Raw genomic sequence first — 10501 nt, forward strand, 5'->3', positions numbered from 1 at the left:
CTCGTCCGGAGAAACGACCTTGGAAGGGTGGGGAGGGACGTGTCGCGGTGCCTGGCAGTACAACTCACCGAGACGCGAAGTCGACTCGGGACAATGGGCAGCGGGGGGGAGAAGGGTTCAAGTGGTGCAGAGTGGAGGCGAGCAAGGAGATGAGGAACTCTTCTTCAGTTCCCTGCTTGCCTGCGGTGGTGGCCCGACTGTAGACAGGACAAGCCCTGCCACGGTCTTGGGGTTGCAGATGGGCAAAATCCACCCACCGGCAACGAAGCTCCCCAGAGGCTCCTGCATTGCCTGCTGAGTGCCCAGTGGTGTCTTCCAGGTTCCTCGGTGCTCACTGAGTGCTCAGAACTGCTCAGAACTGCTCAATGCGCGGACTGTGGAGAGTCTCAGAGGGCTCTTCTCGGATGCGGAGAGGTAGGAGGTGGGGCCCTTCTAGAGCATGTGATTGGGTAACCGAGGCACTAGCGACTCACAGTCCACAGCTCTATTAGAGTCTAGAGGCGGGGGAAGCTGCTAAATCCACAAATGACTTGCCAGAATTGGTGCGTTCCTGTCGCCCTTCCTGTCGCCCTCGGTCGCAGGCCCTCTCTGAGCCGGCAATTTGTGGCCTCACCACCCGGGGATCCGCGCATAATCGGGTAATCGGGCAATCAGGGTTCAGATTCCGGCTACTGATGATGTTGAGGAGAGTTGCAAGGTGAGTGGCCCGTGTGCTGTCAGCAGTCCCATTACAACAAACATCTGATACCCCTTTCACCGTCAAGTGTACTCGTAGCAACGGACAGCTGCCAGAAAAATCCCATCCACAAGCAACATCCAAGAGCATCGCATACTGTTGTTCGGCGATCGAAATTTTCCACATCGGTCACATGGAAATGGCGTTTGCCACGACATGTGGAATCTCGGGTTTTCGGTCCAGTCGGTCCAAGCCTTCCACCGAAGTCCGGCACCTCAACTTACATACGAGTAGGTATGTACTACATAATGGTATTACGCAGCGGATCCGACGACGGGACAGACACCAGTCCGAAACGACCGTATCCTGAACTCTTGATCAACGCGTGAGGCACACCCTATCCCTCCACAGTGTCCCCCATTGGATAATGCTGGATATATATCAGAGAATCCCCAATCTTTGTCGGCATTCCCGTTGGGCTATCGCACTGCCGTCTTCAATGGTGGAGATGCCGTGCATTGGAGATGGGCACTTGTCGGGTCAAATACCACCGACATAGTCCATCGTGCCGCCCATCACCGTGCCCCTCCATCCCCCACTGCCTCAGACCGGGAGCTCGCTGGCTCCACGATGCGATCATCCATGGGACTCTAAGCGGAATCCTAATCTTCCCTAGTTCCCAATCCACCTTCTTCAACTCGAGCATCCCATCTCGTAGACTGACCTCCCCGTTCCGTTTCCATCTTTCCGGCTTGTCCATCTCTCCCCTCCCCTTCCTTCCTTCAACCAAATTCCCACACCTCGCCACTTCCCCTCTCAACTGGTCCAGCAACAATGGCGCCTCAGTCAAAGTTCACCATCAAGGCCATCAGATCCTACGTCATCGGAGGAGTAGGCTCAGGTACAACCATCCTCTCGGGGTGCAGTGCTGGGGGCTTGTAACTGATAGCATTTGACAGGTGGCGATTATCACAATGTCAAGGGTGGTCATTGGTATGTCTTGCCACAAGATGGGAACACGATAGTACCAGGATAGAGAAACTGATCCCTTCCAGGCTCATCGACTCGGATATCTCGACGCCCTGCTCAAGGTGGGAGCAGTACCGCAAGTCGCGGACCAGCTGGGGAATCAATGTACTTGGATCCTTCCTCATCGAGATTGAGTCTGCAGATGGTACCGTCGGAATAGCAACCGGCTTTGGAGGTGAGAAATATTGACAGGGAACGAAATGTTTCGGGGTAGAGAGGAACATCAGTTCTCACTGACCGTGCTTTTGCAGGGCCTCCTGGCTGCTGGCTGGTCCACCAGCACTTCGAGCGTTTCCTCATCGGCGCCGATTCACGCAACACCAACCTCCTCTTTGAGCAGATGTACCGGGCTTCCATGTTCTATGGACGAAAGGGACTTCCCGTCGCCGTCATTTCGGTCATCGACCTCGCCCTCTGGGATCTCCTTGGCAAGCTGAGAGACGAACCTGTATACCGCCTCATCGGTGGCGCCACCAAGGAGCGTATCGACTTCTACTGCACGGGCCCCGAGCCCCCAGCCGCCCGTGATATGGGATTCTGGGGTGCAAAGGTTCCCCTGCCTTTCTGCCCCGACGAAGGACATGCTGGGCTGCGTAAGAACGTCGAGTTCCTCCGCAAACACCGCGAGTCCGTTGGGCCCGACTTTCCCATCATGGTCGACTGCTACATGAGCCTCAACGTATCTTACACCATCGAGCTGGTAAAGGCATGCGCCGACCTCAACATCAACTGGTGGGAGGAGTGCCTGTCACCCGACGACACGGACGGCTTCGAACAGATCAAACGCGCCCACCCCACCGTCAAGTTCACCACCGGCGAGCATGAATACTCACGCTACGGCTTCCGCAAGCTTGTTGAGGGCCGCAATCTCGACATTATCCAGCCTGATGTCATGTGGCTGGGCGGCATGACGGAGCTGCTCAAGGTCGCCGCCCTGGCCGCCGCCTACGACATCCCCGTCGTGCCCCATGCCAGTGGGCCGTACAGCTACCACTTTGTCTTTTCCCAGCCCAACACGCCCTTTCAGGAGTACCTTGCCAACTCCCCCGACGGCAAGAGCGTTCTCCCCGTCTTTGGAGACCTCTTCCTGGACGAGCCCATCCCTACAAAGGGGTACCTGACGACGGCCGACATTGACAAGCCCGGTTTCGGCCTCACCCTCAACCCCGCCGCTCGCGCCAAGATGATTCCCTCGACATATCTGCTCAACCCTCCTCCCGTGCAGGCCCTGACCCCACCGAGCGTGGAGGTCGAGGACAAGAAAATTGATGAGCCTACGAAGGACGTGGTGGAAAGCCTGGCTGACAAGGTTGAGGAGCTGACCACGGCGTCATCATAAGACTGGGAAAATGTAGAGCCTCTAGTATATAAGTTGCGGGTCCATGACGGCTGGTTGGGCATGTTTAACGATTTTGTGACCAGCTTCTCGTTTTCCATAGAATGAAGCTGGATGGGCTTTACCAGATCATTTGTACAAGCCCCATCGAATGCAGTGCTTATTATGACGATATTGGTATCTTTACTTCCCCTATATTGATGTATATTTTGTGGTGATATTTATATTCTCATTATGGCTATATGAATACTTGTGCTCAATATATAGTCGTGTTAACAAATAGCGTTGGTAGAGACAATCCCCCGAATAAAGTAGTCTACGGCCCTGGATTTGGGGGTGGTGCCCAACGTCATACCAGGAAGACATATTAGCTTGAAATACAACGCAAAACTCGCTACCCAGGTCCATTTGTAGCGGTCTCTATCATGGTCTTGCTTGATGTATATGACAGACAGGCGACTAGGTACTGTTGAGGATGCTACCCTGAAGCTGGCGAGCGTCACCAGCCAGGCATCGTCGTGTCTGCAAGTGCTGAACACGTGCACTATTGGAGTATTATATAGTTATTTGAGCTTTGAAGAATCAAAATCGGCCACCGAATGACTTATTCCACTATATTTTACAGTTCGCAAGGGCGTTCGAGGATCCTCCTCATGGATAAGGTGGGTTGAAGAAGGTCACGTGCCTAACGTCATCGCATGTCCAGCTCGGGTGAACGAGGCCTCGTCTGGCAATGACGCTGTGGACCATAGAGCCAAGCAATCGATTAAATAGTATCTCCTACAGAGTCCCTGTTTGCTATCTTATGCAAGTTCTGTTTTAGTTTTTTTTTGAAATGGATGTCAAATTCCAGAAGCCCCGTCGGGAAATGTTCTGTCGTGCTGTCTCCTCCAAAGTTGAACTCGAGTCGTTGAGGGAGTCGGGCCCCGAACAGGACGGGAAAAGACTTTCGCAGCTTTAGATCGGCTCTAATATTGAAACAACATGTGTTTACCATGGTACCCCAGATTGGGGCCCTGTGGGATCGTGGGCATCGAGCATCGTGGAGCGGGTTCCACCCTGTAGGTATTGTAAATATGTTCACGCGGTGTTGTGCGTCGTGGGTGCACTCCCCCGTGAGGCTCACGATGCCCCAGGCAAGACGGTAGCCCTGTGGACCGCTGGCGGCTGCACCAGGGCAGGTATCGTGAGCCCGGGGTTAACGGTAGCCAGCCCCGCCATCCACCCAGCGTTTCGCCGTTTTGGGTCGACCCGCCAAGACTCACGATACCGTCTTCCCAGCTTCCGTGGTGTCTCACCGACTGGGAGTCTGGGGACTGGGGTCATCGCATCGTCACCGTTGTCCATCATCACCCTTGCGTGGCCGGTCCATGCCGAGCCGCGGAGTGTTCTGCCACGTGGGGTTTGGAGACGACGGCGTGGTTATCACCTGCAGGGAAATTCACGATGCACCCGTTGGTGTTGTCTGGCTCTTTGCCAATCGAAGTCAAGCGGTGACGACCTGGGAGGCTTCTTGTCCTTCCACCAGCCCTCCCGCTCGCGACAAAACCCCCCGAGCCTCGGGTAGTGAGAGCCCGTTGGCGCCCATCAACTCCATTGAAATTCCCACAGTTCCCCTCTTCCCCTCTCGTTGCACCACGTCGTGAACCCCTCCGAGATGCAATTCTGTGATTGATGCGGGAATCGCTGCGCGGTTGATTTCGTTCATAAAATCCCAGCTCCCAACTACCTAAGCGTGCGCCGTTGTGTTTATTGATTATAGGTCATCTTTTACCACTGCACTTTGCACCATCCTCCCGTTTCGCGCCTTCAGCACCACTCTGCCGCCATTTCCAACATTTCTTGAGGCGTCCCCCCGTCATCACCTTTCGTCTCCTCCTGTCGCGTCGAAACTGGCTGCAAAGGTCAGCTCATCTCCTCGCCATCATCGATCCCTCGCGCAACTACGTAACGAATAAAACCCCCCCCCCTCTCTCCCGTGCTCCCTTTTAACAAGAAAAGCCATCATCCACGGCTGAGCAGGGTGGTGTTGAGACCCCGCCCGCCCCTCCATCCGCTATCCTGTTATCGGCCTACATATCCATACGAGCAGCAGCGCGTCACCACCTACCACATAGTCTCGTCCACCAGGAGGCGTTGACATCATCATGCCTCTGACGGGCGTTCTTGCCGGCAAGACGGCCATCATCACGGGCGGCACCACGGGCATTGGCCGTGCCATCTGCCTCGAGTACCTGCGTCAAGGTGCCACTGTTGTTGTGAACCACCTGGGTCTGGAAAAGGATCAGCTGCACTTGGACTCGCTCGTCACAGAGGCCGAAACCCTGAAAAAAGCCGACGCCAGCGCCGGTCGCCTGGTGCACCAGACGGGTGATGTGCGAGATCCTGAGACGGGCGCGAAGCTCGTGGCCCTGGCAGTCGAGAATTCACCCTCGGGGCGCCTGGATATTTGTGTCTCCAACGCTGGCATCTGCACCTTTGCCGACTTCTTATCGCTGTCGCCAGACTTGCTAAGCAACACAGTGCGCACTAACCTCGACGGCGCATTCTACGTCACGCAAGCGGCGGCGCGCCAGATGGCTCTAAACCAGAGCCCGCCAGGCGGGAGCATCATTGGTGTCTCGTCCATCTCGGCGCTCGTCGGCGGCGGCGGCCAGACGCACTACACGCCCACCAAGGCGGGCGTCCTGAGCCTGATGCAGAGCACCGCCGTCGCGCTGGGCAAGCACGGCATCCGGTGCAACGCGCTGCTGCCAGGCACCATCAAGACGCAGCTCAACGAGCACGACCTTGACGATGACGACAAGAGGGCCTACATGGAGGGCCGGATCCCGCTGGGTAGGACGGGCGTGCCCAAGGACCTGGCCGGCCCGGCCGTCTTCCTAGCCAGCGATGAGCTGAGCGGCTACGTGACGGGCGCGCAGCTGCTCGTGGACGGGGGGCTTTTTGTCAATTTGCAGTGATAGCAAGTAGAAATTCGAGCATACCTCCCGTGCGACGCGTCAATTTCATGTCTGGCCGGAAGCAAGGACCAGGAGCAGTGAGACAATCAATCGAGGACCCAGCGCAATGTATCATCATCGTGGTAAGAGACAACGGCATATGATCCACTTCGATCATGCAGTGTCGAGCGTGAGACTGAGTCGGCGGTATACCCCATACGGAAACGAGAGTAATGATCCCTTGGGTGGATGGTTGCTGGCGGCTTTTACATGTGAAGTGAGGGACATTTGTCCTTTGATAAGCCCAGCCCAGGCTTGCAAGTAGGGTGCTGATCCCGCATGGATGCACATTGGCATGCGCAAGTTGGCCCAGAATGGGAAAGCAAGGTATTATCGGTGACTGTCCCTCACGCACAACGTTGGCAGTGATGCTTGGCTGGTCGGGGTGCGCGTGAGGGATGGCGCTGGTGTGTCAGGATATGTACATCTGCGTGTGGTTGTTGGATGGGACGGGGTTGATAGGATGGAGGAACGGCTGGATTGGATCCATGTCTCTGCCATCTGCTGTACGGTGATGCGATGACGAGAGATGTAACCAACAGGCGACGCGAGAAACTTAGACGAGGAAAGAAAGAAAAAAAAAACTCATCCAATCCGTCGCATTGACGGGCCATAATCATCGACGGGTGTTATGGCGCCGCCGATGAGTCGCAACGTTGGGGAGGATGCCGAGACCAGGCGCCCCCATGTCTGCAGGGCTGTGTACCGTCAGGCTGTGAGGCCGTCGTCCGTGTCAAGGTGTGCCTAGAACGGACGAGACAGAACGAACGACAGTCTCACCGTCAGGACCACTAGAAACAGTGGCCGTTTACGCGCCATGATATCAACATACGGTAAGTCTCCCTATCATGCAGTATTACAGACAGCCCACAAAACAATGAATCGTGACGGTAGCTTGGCGAATGATGGGTGCACACTTAAGTGATCACTCCCTATAGCCACCGTCTACTACATAGTATTAGCAGAGATCTAGATCTTCAAGATCCTCCCATAAACCAAGATCCTCACGTAAACAGCTCAAATGGTTATCTTTGGCGAATCGAAATATTCTCTAGCCCCATCAATTTCGGGATCCCTTGCAGAGCACGTCCAGGATTCATGGATTAGGGATGACAAAAAATGTGAGCCGCGTTTGGCTATTACTGGGCGCTGCGGCCGCAAGGCCGTCACCGTCTCCGAGGCAAATCGAGCACCCAAAATCGACCGTCACGGACGTAGGCCGAGCGGCATATGTATTGGTGTGTACCCTGCGGGCAAAATACCGCAGAGCAGTACGCAACAGGGACAGGAGGCGGCCCGAGGATCACAATCGTCCAAAGCTGAAGCAACGGCCTGTCTCGGAAGGTCATAGCTTCGAAGTACCATTCCAGCAGCTGGGTGGTGGGTAGTGACATTTGGACATGGTCAACATGTTCGACATGCTCGAACATGCAGCGGACGGCGGCAGGTGCGCTGAGCACCGAAGCACCGAGCCCCGTTCAACCCGAGTGTTGCCGGATATGGACCCACAGCGGAGCCGTCTACAGCGGCTGATAGGGCTTCGGACCGGAGAGTGGGGCAATATGACGTCACTGTGGACTCCGGTCCGACACTGTGAGGCTTGGAGGGGAGGAAGGTGTTGGACGGGAGGCCACCGTCTGCAACTAAGAGAAGGAACCACCGTGATGAACAGTGACTGTTTGTCTGCCAAGCCCCATGTGCAGAGAACCCCTGCTTGGCGTGGCCCAATGACGGCGCCGTGCATTCCCTCCAAATCCCTCTCTAAGAGCCTCAGACCGTCCGACGTCAGACAACATCACCACCGAACGGGCAGCCCCCTATTCGTATCAGTTGGGCAGTTGGCCGTTTGGCGCGCGCTGGTGCGGACGCCCAGGGGTTCCCAGTAATGGTCTCCCTGGCGTCTGCCCCTCCAGATCGCCGCTGCCCCTCCTCGAGTTCCTTTGCCAAGGATTCGCTCGACCACCCAGCAGCTGCGTAGCATCATCAAGCCAGCCTCAGCAATCTCATCGCGCCAACCTCGCCAGGCTGGAGATGCCAAGGGGCTGGGGCCAAGAATCTCCGCTTGCCTTTAGTGTTTCGCGATTACGGGGTACATGTCGCTCATGCGAGACGAAAGTACCATTCGGCCGGCTCCTAGCGGCACTATACCAGCATCACCAAGTCGCCGCTCAACCGGGAGTACTTGTTGGTTGGCAGGGGACCTGGGCAGGGGAATGCTGAACACTACTTCGCAAGTACTCCGTACCTGCTACGAGTACGAATAGTGAGTGTAAGGTAGATTCACCGCCCCAGCCGCGCGTAGAGCCAACGTTGACGCCTTGTGCGCAAGAGGCTCAATAGACTTCGGATGTGCCTTGGAGCACTGCTACCGTCATAGGCTGCCGCCATGCTGCTGCCGTGACGCCGTCATACCTGCGCCGCCACAGGCCCACAACCCACGGGCCGTACTCGATTTTTCACTGCTAATACGCAACACCGCGTGCTTGAACGACTCATCTCCGATGGCAATCGAAGACATCAAGTCTATTATCCTCGGCCTTGTTCAGGGTTTTGGGCGGGTGGAACCACCAAGTGGATAATGCCTCGCCACAAACCATGAATGGAGCTGACTCGACGGTATGATGCCGGCCTGTTACTTGCCAACCTTGCCAACCACGCCGCACGCAACCTTCATCATGATTGTCTTTCCCACTTGGATCCATATGCCCCTGGCAACGGACCACAAAATCTGTCCAATTCAAGACCCAGGGGGAGTACATCCATCAACCAATGTCCCCAACACTGCCCAGCATCCAGATATATAAGTCCCCATATCTCCCACCGTTCTTGACGGTAGCTATTCTTCTTTATCCTATTTCCCATCAACAAATTAACGACAAGACCAAGACCCTAGAGTTCAAAAGAAAGCTTGTGCCCACTGCCCCATCCACCAGAAGCTCCTGAACACATCTACAACACCACATATCACGTACACGCACACGTACAAACCACCTACTCCGGCACATATCATCACTATGGCCGGCCACCGATACCTCGACGACGACAGCGGCAGTGCCCCTAGCTCCCCTGAGCTTCAGTCCAGCGGCTCCAGCGCCAGCCTCGCCAGCCTACAGTCACCCGCCTCCCCCATCTCTGCCCCCCTCGACCAGGCTGTCGCCGACTCCTTCGTTTTTGCCTTTGACATTGATGGCGTCCTCGTCCGTGGCGGCAAAGCCATTCCGGAGGCCCTCGAGGCAATGAAGGTTCTCAACGGTCAGAACGAGTATGGCGTGCAAATGTATGTTGATCCCCCATGATCCACCCCCGGATTTTCGTTTGGCCCCAAACATGGACCCAGTGACACTCACGATGCATCGTGGCCTTTTTTTGTGGGTTGCATCGTGAGTTTTTCTGGGTCCTGGGCCAACCACCTTCAAGACACTCCGTTGTACAAAGATACACTATGCTAACAAACTCGGCAGCCCTCACATCTTCCTCACAAACGGCGGTGGCAAGACGGAAGAAGAGCGATGCTGTGATCTCTCCCGCCAGCTCCAGGTTGACATCAAGCCCGGCCAGTTCATCTGCGGCCACACCCCTATGAGAGAGATGGCGGAGACTTATGGCACCGTCCTCGTCATCGGTGGTGAGGGCGAGAAGTGCCGTCAGGTCGCTGAGGGTTACGGCTTCAAGGACGTCGTCACCCCCGGGGACATCATCAAGCACAACTCAGCCACCACTCCCTTCCGCAAGTTGACGCCCGAGGAGCACGCCAACTCCCGCGAGCGCGACTTCACCGACGTTGTCATCGATGCCGTCTTCGTCTTTGCCGATTCCCGCGACTGGGCTGGCGACATCCAGATTATGCTCGACCTTGCCATGTCCCAGGGCGGACGTCTTGGTACCCGCTGCGAGACCTTTGACCAGGGACCTCCCTTCTACTTCTCCCACAACGATGTTGTCTGGTCTGCCGCCCACGAACACGTCCGTCTCGGTATGGGAGCTCTTCGCCGCATGTTCGAGGTCACCTTCCGCGACCTCACCGGCGGCAAAGGCAAGCTGCGCACCCACGCATTTGGCAAGCCCCAGGTGTCCACCTTTGAGTTCGCCTCGCGCCTCATGACCCAGTGGCGCAACACGGAGCACGGCCTCGTCGCTCCCCCTTCGACTGTTTATTTTGTCGGCGACACCCCTGAGAGTGACATCCGCGGCACCAACGCCGTCAACGAGCAGGCCGACAATGACTGGTACAGCATCCTCGTGAAGACGGGTGTCTACCAGGACGGCACTGAGCCCGCCTACAAGCCCCGTGTCACGGTCAACACCGTCCTCGATGCTGTCAATCACGGTTTGCACCGCGAGATGCGCAAGAAGGGTGATACTTCTCTCAAACAGGATGTTCTCAAGGGGACCGTCGAGATCACTGAGAACGCTGCCTCTATTGTTGACCATGAGGTTACTGGCACCATCACCGTATGA

General features: G+C 56.3%; 3 protein-coding genes across 3 annotated transcripts; all 3 read left to right on the forward strand.

Moving 5' to 3' along the window:
- Positions 1–1510: 1510 nt before the first annotated feature.
- ACO1O0_002379 (enolase C-terminal domain-like protein) lies at positions 1511–3044 on the forward strand (the record flags this gene model as incomplete). The annotated part of the gene is made up of 4 exons (XM_083191849.1): positions 1511–1577; positions 1636–1669; positions 1732–1880; positions 1957–3044. 4 exons carry the CDS (start codon positions 1511–1513, stop codon positions 3042–3044), a joined length of 1338 nt encoding a protein of 445 aa, XP_083053063.1.
- A 2144-nt stretch (positions 3045–5188) lies between these two features.
- DHG2 (SDR family NAD(P)-dependent oxidoreductase) lies at positions 5189–6004 on the forward strand (the record flags this gene model as incomplete). The annotated part of the gene is made up of 1 exon (XM_083191850.1): positions 5189–6004. One exon carries the CDS (start codon positions 5189–5191, stop codon positions 6002–6004), a length of 816 nt encoding a protein of 271 aa, XP_083053064.1.
- A 3053-nt stretch (positions 6005–9057) lies between these two features.
- ACO1O0_002381 (HAD-like domain-containing protein) lies at positions 9058–10501 on the forward strand (the record flags this gene model as incomplete). The annotated part of the gene is made up of 2 exons (XM_083191851.1): positions 9058–9320; positions 9505–10501. 2 exons carry the CDS (start codon positions 9058–9060, stop codon positions 10499–10501), a joined length of 1260 nt encoding a protein of 419 aa, XP_083053065.1.

The sequence above is a fragment of the Amphichorda felina genome (assembly GCF_050947745.1).
Source record: "Amphichorda felina strain 45539 chromosome Unknown scaffold_2, whole genome shotgun sequence".
Classification (NCBI taxonomy): Eukaryota; Fungi; Ascomycota; class Sordariomycetes; order Hypocreales; family Bionectriaceae; genus Amphichorda; species Amphichorda felina.